General features: G+C 41.2%; 3 protein-coding genes across 3 annotated transcripts; all 3 read right to left on the bottom strand.

Annotated features, from left to right (window-relative positions):
• Positions 1-4360: 4360 nt before the first annotated feature.
• On the bottom strand, positions 4361-6506 carry pvalb4 (parvalbumin 4). Its single transcript, XM_064315509.1, has 5 exons — positions 6348-6506; positions 5621-5686; positions 5259-5391; positions 4834-4943; positions 4361-4659 (listed from the first exon to the last, which is right to left on the bottom strand). The coding sequence occupies exons 2-5, from the start codon at positions 5679-5681 to the stop codon at positions 4634-4636; spliced, it is 330 nt and encodes a 109-aa protein (XP_064171579.1). The 5' UTR covers positions 5682-5686; positions 6348-6506; the 3' UTR covers positions 4361-4633.
• A 4133-nt stretch (positions 6507-10639) lies between these two features.
• On the bottom strand, positions 10640-14131 carry LOC135243575 (parvalbumin alpha). The gene is made up of 5 exons (XM_064315510.1): positions 13977-14131; positions 12388-12471; positions 11757-11889; positions 11555-11664; positions 10640-10939 (listed from the first exon to the last, which is right to left on the bottom strand). The coding sequence occupies exons 2-5, from the start codon at positions 12446-12448 to the stop codon at positions 10914-10916; spliced, it is 330 nt and encodes a 109-aa protein (XP_064171580.1). The 5' UTR covers positions 12449-12471; positions 13977-14131; the 3' UTR covers positions 10640-10913.
• Positions 14132-19610: 5479 nt separating this feature from the next.
• LOC135243780 (parvalbumin beta-like) lies at positions 19611-23593 on the bottom strand. Its single transcript, XM_064315804.1, has 5 exons — positions 23434-23593; positions 22569-22640; positions 21634-21766; positions 21206-21315; positions 19611-19878 (listed from the first exon to the last, which is right to left on the bottom strand). Exons 2-5 carry the CDS (start codon positions 22627-22629, stop codon positions 19856-19858), a joined length of 327 nt encoding a protein of 108 aa, XP_064171874.1. The 5' UTR covers positions 22630-22640; positions 23434-23593; the 3' UTR covers positions 19611-19855.
• Positions 23594-23980: the final 387 nt, after the last annotated feature.

Genomic DNA, 23980 nt, shown 5'->3' with positions numbered 1-23980 from the left:
CTGCACTGTTAAAATAAAATAAAATAAAATAAAATAAAATAAAATAAAATAAAATAAAAACCATAGTGTAACATGTCTATGCTGAATAAAGATGAAGATTAACTAGCCTAAAATTATAAATGAATAAATACTGAACAAAAATGCTTACTTTTGTCTGGACATGAATAAAATGAACATGCGGAACATGAATGCTATGAAAATTGAATAATGGAGATACAAAATAAAGTAAAATTATGACCTTTAAACGTCTGGTCAGCAAGTGAAATTTAAGGTTCAAATAGGTGCACAGTCTCTTATTTCCTCACTGTTTTGAGGTCATAAATAAAATCCTGCAGCTGATCTAAGCAACTGTATTATATTTGCATAGGTGGCTGTATTTGCTTATTCATTGAAGCATAATTACTAACTTAAGCATACTTTACTCTGGGGAAAACACAAGATCTTCACCCCATACATTTTTTAATCCTAGTTCAAATTTCTAGGCTCTTCCCTGTGCTGTCTCTCTTCCTACCATTGTGATCTACAGAAGACATAAGTGGTTAATAAACACATTAAAATAGCTAGCTACGTCGTGGTAGTTTCATGATGTGCCATAATTATTGTTTTTCAGAAGTGAAATGGTTCGTAACTTGCCATGTTTCGAAGGACAGGTTTGGAGCATTGCGCGATGCCACCATGTCTGGACATAATGTTCATGAAAACGTTAACCCTTTATCTGTCACCAATGCTCATGGATGACAAATCAAAGATTTATTTCGCCATCCACGTACATAACTTTACACTGAATAATGACACAGATTTTTAAAAAACTTTAAGTTGCATAAAATTGTCTAAGAGCTCTCATTACAACTTATGGTCACTGATGCATTTTGCGATTTGGAGGACGGATGGAAAGCTATGGAATCCTGCATCTCCACAGTCGTATGTCTGTGGAAAGCACTTCCTAACAGGAGACTATGTCATAGGGCTTAATCCGCCCTCATTAAATGTAGGCCTAGATACCGTTACATAAATACCTAGATAGATAGAATCCAGATTACATGTTAACTGGTGATCACTGGCATACACCTTCAACCAACACAATACAAGCTATCCCTAGTCTCAGAAATGAAGCAACAGAGGAATAGTATTCTTAACTTCTGTTCAACTACCGATTAATGCTAACAATAATGTAAAACCACATAGACTAACGGAAACTTGTACGAAAGTGCTATCTGTTTTACCCTCCTGATAATTGCAATAGGTAGCAAATAAATGTATAGTTAAAGAAATAACTATATTCTCGGTCCCCCACTGACATGTTGGAAGCAAGGGTACTTGTTTCTGACGTGTATTTCACTGGCTAGGCAGATGTGAGAGAAGAGCAGACCTGCCAGATCAGTAAAATCTAATTTTACTTTGTGTCTGGCCCGCTTGATCCTGGGAAGATATTTTAGTTATATACAGTACAAAACATATCTTTCTTTGTTTAACAAAAAAAAAAAAAAAAAAAATCTGGGATTTTTGTGTTGCTGTGTCCCAGCGCACTCCGGTGTTGTTTTCCCCCCAAAGGGGCGTGAACCTTAAAGTACCCGGATGTAAGTCTGGGGTCTATATGCTGTCCCTCGGCATACCATTGGAATATTGGTTTGACGGCTGAACACTGTTGATCAAGACACCTTAAACAAAAATCCAGGTGCAGCGGTTGTCGCTGCATTATAGAAATTGCGTTACAAGCCAAGCATATATTTAATTGATCTAAAACAGTGCAGTGGCAATCGCATTCACATCAGACAACGAGACGGGTACTGAGCATGTTGAAGCAGCTGAAAATCTAATGAATTTCAGTGGTGGCCACTGAAATTCAAATTGCGGGAACAAAAAAAGGACACCTGTCGATGCTTTTTTATCCAAAGTTCACGAAAACACGGTTGTGTAGCCAATTGTGAGTTATCCGTGTTTAACCCCGTTCATTTTGGCATTCCTTCAAAGCAGTTCTCTCATTACCATGGCGAGTCACCAACGAGAGTTTGTCTCTCTCTAGTGGCAACGAGATGCTAAAACAGGCTCCTCTTCAAATCAATGAAAAATTCCTCTTTGGTTAAAAAAATGGACGGAAAATAATTTATCAGATCAATTTCCTGAACAGTGGAGACTGATTATTAAAACACCAATAAATTGTGAGTATTGATCAGTTTGAAGGGAGGACTTGTGTCTCACCTGGTCTGGGCCCATGGGTTGCCACGGTAACCTGGGTTCCTCTGTTCAGGCAAACTGTAGCAGGCCTAGTGGGGCGTAGAATAAAAGCTGAACAAGGGCTCCAGCCCAGCCCCCCAAGGCAAGGGTGAAAAAGGTTTTCCCAAACAGTGAGTATGCTGGTGTTTTTAAATCATAGGCCTTGAAAACAAGTTTTGTTAACTCTTAAGCTGATCAATGATCAATTTATTGCAAATGCCAAAGCACTAAAAACAACATATTGAGACTGAGGCCCTACTCATTGAGAGCGTGCTGCTTTAACTGATCACTACCTCTCAGTTGGCAAACTGGGTCTGAGAGCCTTCAAACAGCGACAATGATGTCAGACCTTGGTCATTTGGCAGTAGCGCCCAAGCGGACAAGTGCTTTGAAATCCCTCTAATCATAAACAGGGTCAGATGGTCTGCAGAATCAGTCAGCTCCGATTAAAATGAAGTTGACTGTCAGGGACCAAAACCAAAACTGCTAGTGGACATGCAAAACAGCTTGAGTGTACCAGCAGCTCATTCTCTCTCCTCCACACAAAATGGGTGTGAAGCTAAAAAAATAAATAAATAAAAACCCATCTTCTGATAACAGGAGCTCCGCTCTCGTTTCAGGACACAGAAAGAACTTTCATACTGTACGTTTTCATTGGTCTTTTAAATGCCAAAGTACTTCCTCCAGAAAGGCACAGTGAAGTGTGTGGATAGCTGGACCTCAGCTACTGTAATAGCATAGTTCAGTTTTAATCACAATGTGGCACGGCCTTCATATTCAACCGCCAATCAGAGGAATTGCTGAATTTGATTCTGTTTTATACCTTTCATAGCTCCTGCTGCTAAATGAATGACATCATGTAAATTAAAGAACGATAAACAGCACCTCTATGCATTTACACCTAAATAATATTCATTATAATACATTGTAATATAATGCATGTTTACTACTGAAAGGTCTGCAAGTATAGAAATTAAAGAAAAATCCATGTTTTTTTTTTTCATGTTACACCGAAACAATGTGATGCATTATACTGGTAGGCAGAATATATGCACACTTCTTAAATGCAGTGCATACTGCATACAGTAATAAGGCAGAATCTGACTGCTGTAGGCCCTTGTCCACATGGGATCCCCCCAGGCAGTTGCTCCTATTGGCCCTGTCAGTCTGAACCATTTAGCCCCGCCCACTCAGCTACCATACCCAAAGTGCTCATCAGCCCTCCACTTCCTCCGCACTAATCACAGACCAACAAGCAATCACATAACACATACTCTATATGACCAAAAGTATGTGTCGTCTGACCAAATGTACAAGGCCTGGGGCTGTTTTTCATGGTTTCAGGCTAGGCTAGTTCCTGTGAAGGCAAATCTTAATGCAATGACATTTTAGATGGTTCTGGGCTTCCAACTTTGTGGCAACAGTCTGGGGAAGGCCCTCTCCTGTTTCAGCATGACAATGCCCATATAGAAATGGCTTCGTCGATTGGTGTGGACGAACTTGATTGGCCTGCACAGAGCCCTGACGTCAACTCCATCCAAAATCTTTAGGTTCAATAGGAAAACCAACTGTGAGCCAGGCCTAATTACCCTATTAGTGCCCGACCTCACTAATGCTCTTCTTGCTGAATGGAAGGAAATTTGGACAGCAATGCTCCAACATCTAGTAGCTACAAAATGTGGACCGCCTCCATATTAATGATGTTGGATGACAGGTGTCCACATACTTTTTGGCCATGTACTGTAGATTTGTGGTGCCTGAATAAATAGATACACACACAGTAAAATAGATAGATAGATCCAGCATGGTGTGAGTAAATAAGTAGATAGGTATTAAGATGTGTTGGCAGATATAAAGACTTATATGTTAAAATAGAGGTTGATTGGTAAGTGTATAAATAGGCTGATAAGAGCGAGAGAGAGAGATCAGTGGCTCTGTCTGACATTGCCGTTGCAGGTCAGCGTCATTTCCCTTAAATGTCAGGTTAGGAGTAATGCGAGTGCAGCGTTGACAGTCACGCACAACTTCCCTGAATACGTATTAACCCTATAATTTACCCCTTGAAGACCCACGGAGTGCTCTGCGATCTTGAGAGGAGAAACACCCTCCTGGGCGGGAAAGGCGCACGGCAAAGAAGAGCAAGACATTTCTATTGCAAAAGAATGTTTATTCTTTTCTTATCGTTCCGTTTCCGAAAAGTGCATCATAGATTTTACAATAAGCAAAATTCATATTTAAGACATGAAACACAACCGCGCTACATTCACAATCACCACTTTGAACAGTGTGCTGCATGGTATTAAACATTCTGCAGGCATGTCGTAAGCAAATGTATAAAAATTATTTATATTCAGATGAAAAGGGGAGGTCTTGGGCAATGTTGTTCCTTTCGAAGCAAGATGTGCTGGTCTGTTGCTGTTTATGCCTTAACCACGGCAGCGAACTCTGTGGGAGGGAACAGGGAAAAGAGAAATGCTAAAGCAATACTGGAGAGTGCAATTAGGCCAGTTTGTCTTAGATATGATTTGTCTGAGTCGACAGTCGTTTGTCATGTGTATTTAGTAGGCTAATCATACTTATTTTTGATTTAGGTCTGCGGTTGTAGCTTTCATTACTTACCATCTATGCCGATTTTGCCGTCGCCGTCGGTGTCGCCTGCGTGGAGGAAAGCCTTTGTCTCTTTGTCAGTCAGCGCTCTTGCAGTTTTGGAGAAGTTCTGCAGGAACAGTCTGGCGCAAGAAAGAGAAATGCGTTTTTGAACTTTAGGTTCGACTATATTTAGAATCAAGCTGAGCGAAAAGGAGGGGTGCGGGACGACAGGGTTTGTTGAGAATTGCTAAAATCTGAGGGAATTTCGGGAAATCGTAGGCTACTTTCTTTTTATTAGTTGGCTATTCATAAATTTACCCATCTATTGCCTCTCGTTATTCTCTCCGTTTCTTCATATCATTTCTTTAATCAATTGTTCTTTGTATGTTAGCTGGTCCCCACTGTATCTAATCGTTCGGTGCCAGTGCAGGAGGTGTGGTGAGAGCGCTCCTTACTTCAGCTCATCCTCCTCAATGAAGCCGCTCTTGTCCTGGTCAATGATGTTGAAGGCCTTCTTGATGTCATCAGCAGATTTTGTGGCCAGGCCAACCTTTGCGAAGAATGCTTTGTAGTTGAAAGAGTCGGCGGCTGGAAAACAAATACGTAATCGTTATTACGGTTATGCTTGTGACTTAGTGAACTATGAAATGAATGGATAATTGTGATTATGATTGCTGTTAATGTTGTTCATGCTTATGTGAGGCCTATTATTTGTAAATGCTATAGTTGTCATGTAAATGTAGCCTACTTACAGTTTCACGCGCGCGTGTGTATGTCTGTGTATCTGTGTGTCTGGCTCTGCGCTCAGCCGCTTTACCTTTGCATGCCTCGAGGGCTGCAGTGATGTCCGCATCTTTCAGAACACCGGCGAATGCCATTTTAGCTACAGGGGGAAAGCAGAAATTCACTTCAGTCAAATCGAGCAAAGTCTGATTTAAAGCCCTGAACTTTTCTAGTCGCATATGTTCCTCCCACGTGCCCACAGAGGGCATTGTGAGTGATTCGTGCATTATTTACATAAACGACTGAATGCCTTTACCTAGTTTGTCAAAGTATAAACTAGTCGATATGACTGATCAAAGTTCCGAAAAAGACACACACAGCAGCCTAACAAGTGAGTCTCGTTTGATAAATGTATGCACAACATTTTGAAAACCACATCGATCGAGACTCAGCGTATATGAAACGGATAGTTATCAAACTATAGGGTCCGGGTCAGGTCAGCATTAGTTGAATATCGCGAGGAGGTCGAATTCCATTGGTCAAAATTCTTTTTCACAGACGGATTTCAGGAGTCCTTTATGCAGAAGAGTTTGTATTACGTCCATCTCTTTTCCCAGTTTAGTCCAAAATCGAAACGCAATAACAATGGGATTTTAAAAATGTATATTATTACAATGGCTCGCTGTCTTGCAGTCCCGTTTAAAAATGTAGTTGCGAGAGCATTCAAGTGTTCTAAAATGATAACATCGCAGCAAAATCAGGAAATAGCAGATGTAAGGTTTTTTGTTCGCTGGTTCGTTCTCTTCTGCAACGAGACTCACCTCGGTTTTCGGTTGTGGCTAAATTGGGTTCAGAAGAATGAGTCAAGCAACTGCAGTGATCTTTCGGTCCGAATCCCCAACCTTATATACCTTCCCTCACGCGAAATATGAGGCAAACTGTAATGGATACGGCATGCGAGGGGGTTGGTTAAAATGTGTCCAGTAGTCAGAGCGTTCTATATTTATCATCATAAATAAAGATGCTTAAAAGGCGCGCGTTTGAAATAAAGTCCTTAATATCCTGCAATGCTAATAATACATGCTGCTGATATAGTTGAAACGACAGTTGCTGGCATAACAGATTCTGACCATTCGTAACGGAGACGCGGGCTCATGTATGGCTAGGAGCTCCAAAGATTGCCGCTGTGCGCGGAGAACTTCTCACAATGCTTTGGGTTTCTTGTGCCATTAAATATTGTATAACACACTGGACGAAAATATTTTATTTCCGCTTTGTTTTTTTCCCGTGTATTCCTGAAAAAGTTGTTTGCATTTGAGATGAGATTGTTGGGGATTCGTCGTTTCACTAAAACCGCATAGGTTACTTCGGCATTGCGTATAGATGTGGTTTGGATGTGGCTTGTTAACAAATGCGGTTAACCACTAGGAGTGGTTGTACTGTAATATTTTTCCACTGCTCAGAGGAATTCATTTATTTGTAGCGGCGTCGATGGTTGTGTGCTTTTCATATCTGATTCTTTTGAATTCGACAATTCAAACTTATACGCGTCTTTGTCGATTTTGTGGAAAGGGGGGATTTTTCCCGGCGCCCAGTAACGGATAGTATACCGTCTAAATAGGTTGGTAAGCTATATAGCTGCAGCCACTGTGTTAAGTGGAACTTTGCATTACACCTGTTGGAGTGGAGCATTACCAAAAGATCAGATCAAGTAAAAAGTTGTTGATAGAAATCAGGTTGGGTTTGAAGTGAATAATTTAAGCAAAGGTGAGGAGTGACCAAGGGGCTGTCGTGTCGAATCTTAAAAAAGGCTTGCAGCAGCTGTTGCAGATCCGTCGTTGTACACACTGCAAGATTCTCCTTCTTCTTCATTGCCTCCTCAATCGCAGCGCTGTGTGGAATCGTGCGTTTTAAAAAACTCTGGAGAGCAATAACCTGTTGAGAAAATAGACAATGAAAAACATGTTGGACAAACCGTTGGAAACGATACGTGAACGATACATATTTCAATAAAGCTCAAAATATTTGCAAACACAAAAAACACTCATCACTTTGGGTAAAATGATACTTACCAATCCGGCCTCCAACGACTGATGTGTGTGTGTTTGTGGGTGGGTGTGTGTGTGTGCCTGCGTGTGTTACACTTGTGAGAAATACTACAATAAAATAAGACTCGTTGGTTGAAGGTGTAAGTAACTGATTTAGCTTCAATTGAACTTAAAAGGAAAAGAGTTCTGCGTGAAGACTTGATCCCAACCGACCCACAGCATCCGTATTACATTACATTACATTACATTATAGGCATTTAGCAGACGCCCTTATCCAGAGCGACGTACAACAAGTGCATAGGTTTCATGATGTAGAGGCGCAAAAGAAACACTAGAGTGAAGTAAGGATCGTAGTGCCATCTTCTCGTAGTGCGTATCTTCTCAGTTTTCTAATAGGCCAGCTCAAAAAAAAAAAAGTATTTTTATTTGTGTTCAGGCCATACAATACTATTCAGTAGACTTTTTCCTAAACGTTTGGCGAGCGAACGAAAAAAAAGTTTGACCCACCTATAAAATATCGATTTAGACTGCTGGCAACCCCAAGACTCAGGTATAGGAAGGCCCCTCAGATGAGGGTCTATATGTCAGTGCTTTTGACAACCGGTTAATGAACGTCCAGCCTAAATTGATACATATAAATGGATTACATTTCAGCTTAGTTGTTAAAAGGTGATAAAATATGGTGACCCCCATTTCGTATATTTTGCTTTATTCAGACAGGCACAAAGCAGAGAGGGTAAGAAATACAGAAGGGATCACAGCTAAAAGTACCATGGGGGGGATCGGACCCCCGCCCCCATGTGGGAAGCCACGTGTGAACGAGAGTCGTTTGCCTTGGACTGCTTCCTATTGTTTTTTTTAAATTTTTTAAAATAAATGTTTTATAATTAACACACTGGTCAATACGGTTCAATTTAAAGTGAATGTACAATATGCTTATTAATCAAATTAATTCCACGATTAAAATTTGATATTTAATATAAGAAACAGGACAAATAGAAGACTAACGCTACATTGTGAGAGCGGAAGCTAGAAAAAGTGCATTCCAGGCACATGCCTACAGCACAGCTCATCGATACAGAAGTGATCATTAGGATCGTTAGAAGAGTTTGTGTAGTGTAATTTTAGAATGACCTTGTTACAAAGCAAGTGTATTATAACTGAGCGTCCCGGTGGCATCATTTCAGCAGAACCTGTCCTATATGGTAAAGGCACATTACGTAATGCCTGGCCGCTAAAAGACGTGAAAATTAATTTACGGTGGTGGACTATGCTGCTGATGAAAACGCACTTCAGTAACAATCATTGACAAAACACTGAAGTTTTCTGCTATGGACTTTGTATTAACACACAACTGAGCGTTTTTTTAAATAGAAAATCTATAAGCTGGGGATCCGTTAAAGTATTAATCAAATTTGTATGGTCTTATGTAAAAATAGAGTGCAATAAAGAAACCATGAATATATATTGTTGGCAGATCATGTGGGACTGGTGCTGAGCATATTTCATCAATGAATGTCATACTGTGTGCGCGCGTGTGTTTGAGAGCGCACGCATGTTTGCATGAATGTGTCTAAAAGAGAGAGAGAGTGTGTGTGAGCGAGAGAGAGAGAGAGAGAGAGAGTGTGTGTGTGTGTGTGGTGTTTGGCTTTTGGTGATATTAAATTAGGCATAGCTGTAGATGTCTCACTAAAATCGGAATTGGAAATTCATCGCTAAAATCTCTTATCGCTTTAGACTTCTGACCACATGATTTGTTCTGTAAAGTTTTATGTGAGATACATTTTCTTTGTTATATAAAGTGTATATGGTAGTATGGACTTTTCACAAAATGGTCAGTTGTAGGCTACACATCCCGTAAAAGTAGTGACAGCTCGACGGCGCCTTAATATAGAATTTACATTGGCCTTTAGATGGCAGTACTGTTCTGCAGCTATCGGGTTTGGGACGCTTGGCACACTGTTAAAAGGCAACAGATAGATTATCCTGTCTGCACATAATTACCTCAGCGCTTGTTGCTATACATGTTTTAAATATATTTTATATATATTCACAAACACTGTATCAGATAGTTAGGTATACCACAATGCCTCAAAGAGTCGAACGTTTAGCGTTTGGAATTATCACAGTCCATCATTCATAAATACTTAAAAACGTAAAACCCCTTGCTAAGTTTAGCCTGCAAGGCCGCACATTTTACATGCCAATATTGCAACAATTTGGACTGATTTCACAGAGGTATTTATATTTCACTTTTACGACATGGCAATATGCGTCCAAAACATTATGTAGACTACTCCAGTGTATGAATTAATTAATGTATGATGTAAATTGCCCGAAATAGTGCGACTACATTGCCTGTTTCTTTTATGCGTGCGGGTAGGTATGTAAATAATTAAGAATAGCCTAATTTCATTCAAATCTGCTGGACTTAAAATGTTTTGAAAAATTAACGTTGGCAATACATGTAAAGTTTAGATATCTGGCTAAAACTGGTCATACACTCTCAGAAAAAAGGTATGAAAATGTACCTAAACCCTGACGCCTCTGAGAGTGTTAACAGTAAACAATACGGGCAGTGGCAACAAACTACGTTTATATCACTGTACACTGGAATGAAACAGACCAGTTACGTTGAACTGGTTAATCATCGTTCGGTCTCGTTGAACAAATTTCTTAGTGAAGTGAGCGGGCATTGATTTCCACTGAGGATGTCTAAGATATTATCCGCGGAAGTATGTCGCAGAAGGCCAAGCCTTCAGACACAAACGTGTCTGCCAAAAACGTTTCTCGCTTCCACGAGCCAAGAGGCGTTCGGTGTGGACGTGTGGTGATCTTAGGTTTCCAATTATTTTAAAATTTAGAGACATATTCTAGTTTAGAAAACATTATGTTTTCTTTCTGTTTAAAAAATGCAAATCTGAATGTAGATATCATTATTCAAAGAAAATAACAGTACACCTATGCTCACATCTAAATATAGGATAGCCTACTCCAATATATCCATTTTACGCCCCCACCATATATAGACACAGTTGTATCGGAAAGTTAACGTAAGGACAAAGTTCTCAAAAAGAATGTTTTTTATTCCTTTTTCCTCACTCTCATTTAAAATGCACAAAATTTACAGATTTTACATTTGCGCAAATCATGTGCAGAACACGAAAGTATCCAAACGAAATAAACAAAACACTCTGGGGACATAGCGCTCCGTGGTGACAGTCCTTAATTAATAAATAAATATAAAAAATATGTATAGGTCGGCCGAACGAACTGGCAAGTCTTGCTAGGAGTCCTGGATCCTCGATAAGCGGGCGTTGAACCTTGGTCAGTTGATAATTAAGCCTTCACAAGAGCAGCAAACTCTGCGGAAAGGGTAGACGGGATACTGGTATCAATGAACCGCTCCAAAACATAGTATTGTATTTATTTTTGATATCCTGAACTTATAATTGCACGATTGACACGATTTTGGCCAAGCAACGAAAACAGTGACGGCAGAGTTCTTGCTGATGTTGTTATGTGCTAGAATTCATCTGTTCACCACTTCAGCTGAAGACAGGTTGATGGCGAAAATGCCCGCAAACACGTCTCTGATTTAGAAAATAATTAGAAATGAAAAAACATGAAACTGTATAATTGTCATTACCAAGATGAATCATTTCCTACCTTACCCTATCAAGATAATTAAGTAATTCAGAGCATAGTCTCCGAAATGAAGCGTAAGCTGTGTCACCCACACCACAGCCTATAGTCTACAGTTTCGAGACGCAGGCCAACGTGATATCCCAGTACCGTGTCCCCCACTAGTATATATGACCGTGTCAGAAACTGTTTACTTGCCTACTATGAGTATGCAACTTGTATACTCAATAGTCGGCAAGTAGGGTGTTTCGGACACGGCCTATGGCAGTCCTACACTCAGTGTGATGTCATCTAAACACATTCGAGGATTATTAATAGGTTTCCTTTTACATTACCATCAATTCCGATCTTGCCGTCGCCGTCGGTGTCTCCTGCGGCCAAGAAGGTTTTAGTCTCTTTGTCGGTGAGCGCTCTGGCACCGGCGGAGAAGTTCTGCAGGAACAGCCTGGGGGTTGGGGGGGACAAAAATGTTTCACTACAGTATTGAGGCTGAGACAGCTGGCTGAGGCCAGTTGGCATTGTGAGAGAGTATCTTACTTCAGCTCATCCTCCTCAATGAAGCCACTGTTGTCCTGGTCAATGATGGAGAAAGCCTTCTTGATTTCGTCGGGGGTCTTGCCGCTCAAGCCGACCTTGGCGAAGAAGCTCTTGTAGTCGAAACTGTCAGCACCTGTTGGGACAAGTATCAGAGGTTCATGCCAATCAAGAGACGGCTGCAACTCCCAAGCATTTAATGATCATACGAACGGAGAGAGAGAGAGAGAGAGGAGAGAGAGAGAGATTCCCACAAAGCTATTTCTCTACAGTCATCACTGCTGACCAACCCAATTAGAGAATGCTAAAATAAAAAATTACATGGCATGTACAGCTATATGGCCCCCATAGTCGTGATGAACAATTCTTTAATCGAGTTGTAGTCTTTATTTGTAAGAGATATTAAAGTAGTATGGCGGGAGATGGTTGGATTGTACACGGGTAGATTTTCTTTCCTAGAATATTTAAATTCTCCCATTTTCCATCCACTGCTACATATTTTTATTCTCAAACTTCCCCAATGAATTTCCCAAAACACCTTAAATTTCAGTTATTTCCCCGTCTGGCAACCATGTTCAAAAGCGCACGCGCTTGAGTACCTGGTGTTTTCTGCTTCTCTGTATTTATTGCTTACCCTGGCAAGCTGCAAGAGCAGCGGTGATGTCAGCATCCTTAAGAACACCGGCGAATGCCATTTTTCTTCTTTTTGTTTTTGAAGCTGAAAGCATGAAAACAATGCTATATAAGTGACTATATAAGTAATCTAAAACACAGACATTCACTGAAGGCTAATGTAATATGTCCTTCATATTATCATTTATATTTCTTGCTGGCGCTGGCATATTTCGTTGGCGCCCAGTATTGCACACTTTTTCCCAGTTAAATGTCATTTTACAAATCGTATGGCATTTATGGTGTGTTTAGTTTCTGGCTAATTGTTCATGCTTTATGCTATGCTAACTTTATGCTAGCTGTGTAACAACACTTCTGCTCAATACAGCATATAATTGAATGTAAAATAGGTCAATATGAACTGAATTAGCAGCATTCATAAATAGTTTAAATCTCAGTGGTTCTCGTAAGCATATGCAACCTATAGAGTGTATAGACTAATTCAAGCACCAAATTCGCTGCGCAGACAGCTGGTGTCACAACAGATTGTCAACCGGAATGTGCGGTGATTGTTGTGTATTTGATTATCAGATTTTAAAAACAAAATGAGTAGAAGATTATCTATTTGCACTTGCGACTTCATGCGCGCGCACACATCTGAACAGTTCGTGTGAATTTGCCTAGCAGGCACGGACTAGAAAGCACGTGTCCCCATTCAACCCCTTTCTCCTTGCCGCTGTGAAATCTGATTGAATCTACAACCAGTTTGTTTACATATGTATCGAATTCGGTTGTGGCTGCCAACCACATGTCAAACTTAACTTTCCCGCGTCATATTCCACACGCGCATGCAGACACCTGATTTCAAAATTTCTACTCAGTATCGTATTTTGACCTGAGCTGCTCTAGGGACACTGCGTGACAGTGTCTGACATACGGTAAAACGTTCAGTGTTAAACCAACTCTTACAGAGTACATATGGTCCCATTCGGGCTCATATGTAGCCTACTCTATTAGTTGAATTAGCACTGGATATTTTACTGTGTATAAGTCTGTCCTCTAAAAGAGCAACAAGATGGAAATGTTGTTGGAAAATACAAAAGTTACCACTCCCATGTGCTCATCAATGACTATTTTCTCATTTTAAAAATGCATCGCACAGTTACATACAATGTTACACAGAAATTACCGGAAAAAAACAAAAACCCTCGTTTTTTAAAAATAGCACTTAGGAAATCTTAACGCCTCTTCGCTGATAAAACGAACTTTGTGAATTTTTTCTTTCTCAAAAGCTCTAGTTTGTACTTTGTACGTTTTCCACAGTTGGTTTTTCAGCATCATTTGAGACGTAAAGTTGGCACTCCATCTAGCTGGATCCGAAAGAATGCACGACTCGAAATGTTTTTATCCTCGCTTCGCCAGATGAACGTATCCAAAAGACGGCGTTTCACTTGCTTCGCTTCTGTAATGTGTATTACGTTGCTTTCTCTGTGTTGCCTGGATTTCCATCGGAAGCGGGAAAGAAATACCCAGCCCACAGACGAAGCAACTCGGTAACCTCGCCGTAGCAACTGCCGTCCTTCTGCTCCGTAGCTTGCGGGGGCAACTCACCTTAGTGCTGCTCGAGAACCAGAATTGTGAGTCGCGTCGCCGCAGTGAATCTCTTGTCCGACCCATTCCGTCTTATATACCTGTCCACTCGCCGCATTTGCTGGAATTTAAGGTTGATTGACGGATATCAATACGCAGGGGTTAGGAATAGTTTGGAGAAAAATGTGTCCAGTAGTCAAGTTGTAGTTGTGCTATATTTGTCATAACAAATGAGGATGCTCAGAACCACATGTGAGACTGCGTGAGGGATTATTTTGGCGTGATTGGCTCCCTAACAAGGTATACTTCTGCTTTACTTTACATGACAATGGCTTGTTACGCACCGTCCCTCTCTGGAATTCTGTGGGTTGACGGTGGAATTTACACAGATTTTGGGGCTTGTTTTTAGATTAGTCTGATTAGCCACGCGATGGGGAAACAACAACGTCCGAATATGATCCGAATTCTAAAAAGATATTTATGGCTGACTGACTGCCCTCGCGCGGTCCCGATAGATTGAGTTTCTGTTTCCAAGGCAGAATGTAAAGTTGCCATATATGCTGGTGAGGGGTCAGCACAAAGCGTGTGGCGATTAACAGTCAGCGCAATGCTGCGTTTAGCGATTAGATGACACAGTCCTTTCGCACCGCAGCACCAATGAATTTTCGTTAATGACGATACCAAAAGGAACCTGATAAATAATGTTATTTTAAAATGCCGACGGAATAACCACATATCCTACCGTAAATCGCATCATAATAGGCTAGTTAATGCATTATATAATAATATAGTTAATGCATTATATAGGTTAATAGGATACAGCTAAAATTTAAAGTAATGCGTCAATCTACATTTTCCTATAGCAGCCTTTTTTTTGTTCCTTTATAGTTTCTCGGCGACTTGGATTGAAATGGCTCCGCTAAATGGATAAATCGTCTGTTCACAGATTTCGACGAACCAAGACGGACTTAGTTATAAACCTGAAAATAGATACGGCTACGGCTGATGAAACAGAACGCTGTGTTATTGCCCAGCCACTGAAATTAAAGCCTGATTAGTTTACATAACCCCGTGGCTCATGAATGCTATCAGGCACTTTTTGAAATAGTCATTAGAAATATTTATATGAAGTATGGGATTGGTTAGGTGGGGTCCGACCTCGAATGACGGATGTTTTTAATTTGCCAGTCAGCTGCCGCCCACATCTGTCCTATGCTTTACGTATCGCGTGTGCATATCATGTAATATTTAGTTTATTTAAACATAATATACTCTTAAGAGCTACTCGGTTCACGAGAGTCCACTTCGGCTCTGAAATTTTAGAAACTTTCTTTACTTTCCCTGGCCCTTGTAATCACCATTTAAAAATTGTATTTGCGCAAATACATGATAGATTACGGTTAAAACACGCGTTTGCTATCAATGAAATGGTTCATAGAGAGAAAGTGTTTTTAAACACATTTAAAATATTTAAAAAGTTATTTTTACTATAAAAAAAGAATTGAATAAAAACGATAATAATAATTTTAAATATTTTTTTAGGTAAAATTTTTTGACGGATCTCATAAAACACATCCCCATTTATTGACGTACTACTAGAATTTTACTGTTACACCCGCTCCCAGTCAGCCAGCTCAGCCACGCCGAGTTCAGCCCTGCTCAACCTCACCTGCTCATTAAGTGCACCTGTAACTCATGTTTCAATCAGTTCCTGGCTTAAGGACTCAGTCTGTGTTTCCTCATTGTGAGGTATTGTTCTTGCGACTCTACTAAGCCTGTAATCTGCTTTGCCGTGTTTGACTACTGTTTCTGCCTTCGTTTGTTAAAAGGATTCTTTACCACATTTGGATCCCAGTCTGTTTCATTGCATTTAATAAATTCATGATTCATTTTTCACGGGGCATTCATTGTCTGTGTATATGGGGAAGTTGCTAACTATCCTAAACTGAGACTGAAAAAAAATCTGAACGGGAACACAAAACTCAAAATGCGTGTATGTGTGTGGATCTCCCCCCAAAAGTTAGCACTTAGCACCATTGCCAACTACAGTGATTAGTAGCTACAGGTAATGCTAAAGTAACAGAATTGAAACCAAAAAAAATGCTAACCCCAAAACATTTTCAAAATGTCAGTTCTAGGGAATGATAATCATCTCGGACGAGCCCCTGTTTACAATCTGGCTCTGGATTGTAGCAAATGAGGGAGACCACACACCAAAATCATTGATGAACTTATTTAAAGTAAATAATTAAACAAGAAGCAAATTACAATGTGGGATGTGTGAGAGAAGATCTGTTGTGTAAAGCATGTGTGTATGAGTGGAAATGAAGTGTAGGCATTGTAGAAGTGTGAACAAAACGAAAATGAAGGTCTCCAGCAAGGAGAGAGTGAAGAAGCCAGGTCGGAGAGAGCAAAATGGCAGCCATGACACTGCCTCTTATACACCTGGCCACCCAGCCCAGGTGGTCATCAATTAGAAGGACGGTCCTTCCAACTCCGCCCACCAATCTCCTGCAGGGAGAATAAATAAAACACAGAGCAACACAAGTGTTGCAGAGCTCCACCCACCAATCTCCTGCAGGGAGAACAAATAAAACACAGAGCAACACAAGTGTTGCAGAGCTCCACCCACCAATCTCCTGCAGGGAGAATAAATAAAACACAGAGCAACACAAGTGTTGCAGAGCTCCACCCACCAGCCTCCTGCAGGGAGAGCAAGAAGAACACAGACAAAGTGGGGAGGGTGGTCACAAAACCCAACAAATCAAAAGGTTTGTGCAAAACCACACTTGGATCAAGTAATGGGTGTGGCCAGAAGTTCGTAAACCCAAACTCAGAGGGTGTGACTGAAATAAATAATGGATAATCAAATTTTCGGTGCATGAGGAAAAAAACAGTTGAAAATCAACTGCAACATTTGACACCATGGTAATCATTCAAATGAAAATGTTTTACAAACGTGTCAATCATGTACAAGATCTGGTCAGGTCTTAGGAACCTCAGAACAATATTATTTTACCATGGCACTTTTGGTGAACAGTTGGTAACTGTTGCAGGTTACAGGTGAACACTGATAAGGGTACCATATTGGAGATCTTAAAACTTCACTGAATCAAAATGTTTGTCACAAGTAACACTTTAAACACATAATATGTGACCAGGTATAAGGAAGCTGTATATTATGCGATTTTATGTGTAGTTGTTTAATAAATATGCATCAGTGTTGCTATGTGTTGTCGTTTATAAACTGCTACGGGTCCATATTGGAGATCATAAAACTCAAATCATGAAGGTACTATGGTGAACTGAATAAAGGAGCGAGACTCTTATTCGACACCCGCCACCAACTTTTACAAATCCATACAGCAAGGCCTTATCTCCTCGCGGCTCACATACCTACATTACCATATCAACACTGAAAGTGAACGCGTAATTCTCTGTGGTTTCTAAAAAGTATTATTTCAATTAGCCGAATGCACGTAAGCGTCACGGGACGCTCAGTACGTTATTTAACTCCAGGCTCATTTCCAGGTCTCTTATTGAGAAGACCAATTACGAAAATAAAGTAGGCTACAAACATGACAGCGCGTGAACAGCAGCTGCAACATTTCATGACAGATTACTTTTGATTGGGGCGACATAGCTCAGGAGGTAAGAGCGGTTGTCTGGCAAACGGAGGGTTGCCGGTTTGATCCCCCACTCTGGGCATGTCGAAGTGTCCCTGAGCAAGACACCTAACCACTAATTGCTCTGGTGTATGCGAGGCATCAATTGTAAAGCGCTATATAAATGGAGTCCATTTACCAATATATTTACTTTTTGGGCATGAAAAACAAAACAAAACATGGAAATGTGTGCAAAATACAACGTGAAGTGGTTAACCTATTTTAGCTCGCAGTAATTCAAACCGAACATATGTAAGACAGTATGTTTGTTTTTTAGGAATTCGTGAAGTATGGTACTTATTATTGCATTTCATTATTTATTGATTGATTTGGTGGGATCGGGTATCACTATTTGGCACTCATTAATCAAAGTATCCTGCCAATGTAATTAGTGGGCTGCAGACAATACCAATGTGGTGTAAAATTGGTTCATTTGTTTTTTCTTCCAGCAGAAGGCGGTGTTTGCTGTCACATAGACGTGTTCAAATATAAAAGTAAGATGGTGACCAAGAAAGAAGCACAAAATAGCTTGGTCAGTGTTTAACCAACGTAAGGTCTTTTAAAAGGCTGTGCACTATATCGTGGGTGACGAGTAATGTTTATCTGCTGGTGTTCTTACTCTTTATCAGGGCAGCGGGTGTATTTACGTTTATACTTCAGTGTGTTGTTTACTCACACGTTTTTTCCCTTAATTTTCGCCTCAGTCCATACCATACCGAAATTGTTTTCATTTATGACGAGTAAGAAAGAGTAGACAGGCCTACGCGTTTAAAGTTTTGCGTGTGGAACGAGTCACGGTTAACTGTCAGGCGCTGTCCACCACGTGGGTGCTGAATAATAGGTTTTAAGAGTGCCTGAGCACGGTGATGCAGAGAGATATTCTGTAAGGTTTGGTGTGGAAGTGGCTTATCGGGGCAAGCACATTTTTAGCATAGAAGAAAATGTGATTTATTTTCTATGTGTATGGCACCATAAGTACTATGAATTGAGAATATGATAAATATGTTTCAAAATAAAGTAATATAAGCCTAGTGGAAAAATGGCCGAAAATGTGATTTAACGTGGCTTAATGAGCTAATGTTGAAACGGAAACCAGAGGTAGAAGTAGGCCTAGCTACTTACTAGGATAAAAAGAATAGGCGCAGCAGAAATCGGGAAGTATTTTTGACAAATTTACTAAAAGCGAGCTTAATGAACTAAATTCAAATTTAATTCAGGCATGAGGGGGTGTGAGCCGATAATGTGGATGAAATTAAAAGTGAAATTATTAAGATATCCAACAAATCAGTCAAGACATACGACTGAAAATAGAAGAGTAGGCTATTCATTGATCACGCAGCTTAACGTGGTTTAACGTGGCTCGGGGCTACCTTAATGATTTTTGTTTCGCTGGAAATTGTCGTCAATGTCTCCTCAATTCCCATCTTTCTGAATTGCTTTCCATTTTTTCTGTTTCAATTTTAGGTAACATCTAGCTCTCGCATTCGGTCTGTTGATTTATGAAAAACGGTCTACTTCCTGTTGAGTCTTGCAGTTGTCCTTCTCCACATAACGAACCTAAGTAGGCCTACAATTGAAATTAGTTTAAGATACTTCCATCCCGCTTTTGAGTCACTACGCCACGTTAAAACCCATTCTATGGTCATTGTTAAAGTAACATAAAAAGTCAGATTATTGTATATTTTATTTTCCTTTTCACAATTTCCAGCAGTGAAAATTCCCTCCTCTTAAATCTATCATTTTCCCCACCAACATTAAAGATGCCATTTCATTTTACAATGTCATGCGGGTCAAAACGGTTGAAGTCAGTGGATCAACTATATGAGGCGCAGCACTTGGATCCAGATTAGCTCGTGACAGGAGTTTTATCCGTTTATTTTACCACCGCATCGTCTGGTTACCCTGTTCAGCTGGAGAGAATCATGTTCATTTTCTGTTCATGGTGTTTTTTCACTGGTTTTACAACAGTAAAATGAACACGGACAACACATTTAGATGTAAGTTTCTTTATTCATAGCACATTTGTCATTTGTCGCTTATTAGTTACAGGTTTAATTATAAATCGAAATTCCACGTCTTGTTTTTGATTAATCGCAAATCCCTGAGCAGCGTCTGAAAGTGCTAGCTACAGCAGACATAGCTACAGTGTTATAAAAGGAATAATTCAGACGGGAATGCTGGGGTTTCATTGGCCGCACAAAAGAGAATGCCAGATCAATAATCGATGTTTCAGCTTCACTTCAGCAGCGTGCAGAACTCTGTGGAGAAGAAAGAAATAGGCCGACATGAAAAAATTAAATAAACAATTCAAAGGCGTGACAACACTGTAATTAAATCAGTTGGCGTTCATGACTCCAGACGAGCCTACAAGGGCGGAACCATCGAACGGATACTGTGATCTCAGTAGGACACATTAAGTGAGAAAATACACAGACCCCTGTAATTTGTCAGTTATAACAGCTGTTTTTGGTGATTATTCATGGAACCTAGAGTGGATCTAGCTACTGAACACGTAGCCTACGACAGAATTTCCCGTAACCTAATGTTTACCCATTTTATCGGTAGTTTCTATAGTAAGCTGCATAAGACACAAGTTTGTCATGTGCAGGCGCATCTACACCGCAACCTTAGTGCCCTCGCCACAAAAGCGGAACACGTGCGGTACGCAGTTTTTTATATTTATTATTATGTTTTATCACAAAATTCCGTACACATATCAAGCAGCGTGTTATATAAATGTCTTTGTTGAACGGCTTTGTGGATGGTCCTGCTCATTGTATTTTTCTCCCCCTTCCACCTTTTCTCTCATTTCTACTGTGGTAGTTAGTATCAGACCCGCCCTGCCATCCTCTCCCAGTCACCTTATGTTACCTGTCGTGCTCTCTGAGGATAATCTATCCGCTCCACAACGCTCATGTTTCATTGTGTATAGCCTCTACTGCGAACTTATTATCACTTCGGAAAACAGACTGCTCACTTGAAACACTATTCTATGAACAATTAAAGTAGAATTGGTCAGCATTTCAGTTATTACATATATTTAAAAAAAAAAATACACTCGCGCGACAGAAATATAAAATTCATAATTCATAGTTGGGGAACTATTGAAGCAGCTTATCTACTGCCTGTGATTAATTGGGAACTCTTTGATGGGACACAACGCGCAGTTGAAACATAGGCATCGCTAATTCTTTTTTTCCCTCTCGCGGTTGCGTTATCTTTATTAACGTCAGGTCATTTAAAAGATCAGATTCAGATTGAGTAAAACAGTTTTATTATTAAGAAATGTTTATCTTGTCACTACAGTAACACCCCAGACTTTGTGAAATAATGGTGGAAAATGCAATACATTCGTCCGTATCTTAAACAGTGCATTTTCAGCAGCAATACGAACATGCTGTTTTAATGGTTTGCGCATTATGTTATATTGTCCAAAATACTTTGTTACGGGCACTGGAAAGACACATAAGCTACATCATTATCATCATCATCATCATCACCTCCACCACCATCATCATTATCATCATCATCATCATCACCACCACCACCACCATCATCATTATCATCATCATCATCATACTGTACCTTCAACCCCAATCTTTCCATCGCCATCTCTATCCACAGCACTTATGAAAGCCTTGGTCTCTGCCTCAGTTAGCTCCCTGGCTCCCAAGCAGAAATTCTGCAGGAAAAACCTAGAGGGATGGGAGGATGGAGAAAGGGAGAGGAGGAGAGAGAACAAAATGAAGAAGGGGGAGAGAAGGAGAAAACAACAGAAGGAGAGAGAGGTAGAGTGGTGTTCAGGGAGGGAGGAGGGGGAAGGAGATAAAGGAAAGATGAGAGAGAAAGAGCCAAGAAGAGTGATGGAAAGACAGAGAGGATTAGTGAATGTCACATCTCCTTGCATGTCCAAACAAACAAGCACACACATGCACATGTACACATGCACACCAATTTGTATGACATCCTCTGCCCTCCCCCCCCCTCCCCCCACCCCCACCAGGCCTTCATACTTCAGTTCCGCTTCTTCGATGAAGCCACTCTGGTCTCGGTCCAGAACATCAAACACTGTCTTTCCCTCCACGTCCTGCTGGCTCAACAGACCCACTTGAGTGAAGAACAACTTATAATCAAATGTGCCTGGAGCTATGAGAGAGATAGAGAGAGAGGGAGGGAGGGAGGGAGGGAGGGGGAGAGCATGACAGAGAGGCAAAGAGGTAGAGAAAGTGACAGCGAGGGAAAGAGACAAAGAGATGGAGAGACAGTGAGAGATGGACTGAGGAAGGGAGAGATCTCAGTGCTGCAGTTATCCAAGTTACTCTAAACACGTCTTTTAAAACTGGCTGTTTTTATGTCATATATGACAACGATCGCAATATTAGCAGCAATTCAGTAATCAAGTTGTTTTATTGGAAAGTGTTAAAAAATGGCATTCATTAAAATATGAATTATAAACAAGATTTGCTTCAAAGAAGAAGATATTATTTTGGGTTTTGCCCAGGAGCCCTTGGGACCCCTTCAGAAGTCCCCAGAGTCCCGTGTCCTGCAGTGGCACCATGTAGCACAGGGCTATGTGTTTGCTGGCGGCAGCCCTGAGTAACAGCCTCAGGCTCTGTGTCAGTAGGGGCACAGGGGCGGGCTCTGCCCTTGGGAAGGTGTGTGCTCTCCCCCCGCTCTGTGCTGCGTGGTGCACACCCCCCCCCCCCCTTAAATTATTGAGCAGGGCAGGAAGGGGGGGGGGAGGGGGGGTGAGGATATGCTCTCCCACGATTCAGCCTTGCTTCTCCGCTCAATGCAAACAAACCCGTATCCCAGGCGATGGCCTCCTCCCCTGCAGCCCAGCAACCCAGGTAACCAGGTAACAGCATCCCCCCTGCCCTAGACCCCGTGGGAGTGGGAGTGGATGCGGGAGCGCGAGGGGGACCAGAGTGGCGTGTGCCTGACTCACCTTCACACGCCAGCACCGCAGCCTTGATGTCCTCATCCTTCAGTATCCCAGAGAAAGACATGGTCCCGCCTCCTGATGGACAGCCAGCGTTATTTACAATAATTAAGCCATTGCTATGGAGATGGGTGGACGTGTCACTCTTCTCTCCTTTCTTATTTCACCAGACATGGAGGAGTGATTAGGGAGCAGTGGGCTTGCGAGAACATACATGCAGCCAGCCAATCAGAAGGCACCACCTCCCTTCTCTCTCATACACACTCACACACGCACACACACACACACATGCATATACACACACAGATGCACACACACACATATACAAACACACACATGCACATGCACGCACACACACACCCAGGGGCCCACAGCTGAAGGTCCGAGAATGGCAGCCTTTCGGCAGAGCACCATCTGGACAGTCAGCCTTCTCTAAATGCCGCAAAACATAAGCACAGAAGCAGCCCCAGATAATTTTGGGGGTTCTTCATCCCCACAAATTTGTGTTGATGGCATCTGCTGTATCCTCCAGCTGAGAAAGAGAGGGGATGTTTGTCAAGTTTCATTCTGTTTCTGTCCCTCTGCTGATCAAAATGTGTTGAGAGGATGAGAGAAGACCCAAGAGATCAGTCTGCAGCAGCTTCTCCTTCTTTCATATTCTGTGTGTGTGAGAGTTGTTTTACTGGCATGTATTATGCAGTGATTTATTTCTAATCTACTATTTTTTCCCATTTTAAAATCTACATTTCTGCAAAATTCACACACACACACTCACACACGCACACACAAGTGCACACACACTTGCAGTATTATTAGACATGTAATGCAGCATATAGGACAGATATGGGCAGAGAGAGGCAGGGGTACTGACCGTGAGCTGGTTGATCCCGCACGGTCTCGTTCCTGTCCTGTCCTGTCCGGTGGTTCTTCGAGGTGGAGCCGCAGCCGTGTCTCTGTGCCTCCTGCCTGTGATCCCAGTGCGGTCGAACCCTGCTTTCCTCGAGTCCTCAGCCCATACGGCGGCTCCGCCCCCAAACCAAGAGGGACTTCCCAGCCCCTAAGTCCCTCCCCCTTCATCAGCTAATCAGAGCACATAATCCTGAATGCTATTGTTGTACTTTCACAAATGATTGCAACCTGCACTGTAAGCCTTATTATGAACTGTGAAAAGTTATTGTTTTTTAATTAGATGTGTTATATTCGTACAGTATCAGGTTGTTATGAGCATCGCGACAGACAGAGATAATATCTTGTTTTCTTGAAAGCGAAACCTTGCAACTTGTTTTAAGGATGTCATAAGGCATGAGTGAAGAAGTCTGAAATGAACTAGAACTGTCAGTGTTATCAATGCAATCACAATTAAGACCGCACGCGTTACCGGAATTAATGACCGCTTGCTAATCCATAAATAAATGACA

The sequence above is a fragment of the Anguilla rostrata genome, chromosome 17 (genome assembly GCF_018555375.3).
Source record: "Anguilla rostrata isolate EN2019 chromosome 17, ASM1855537v3, whole genome shotgun sequence".
In the NCBI taxonomy this organism is placed as follows: domain Eukaryota; kingdom Metazoa; phylum Chordata; class Actinopteri; order Anguilliformes; family Anguillidae; genus Anguilla; species Anguilla rostrata.
This window is presented reverse-complemented; position numbering and strand designations above follow the sequence as displayed.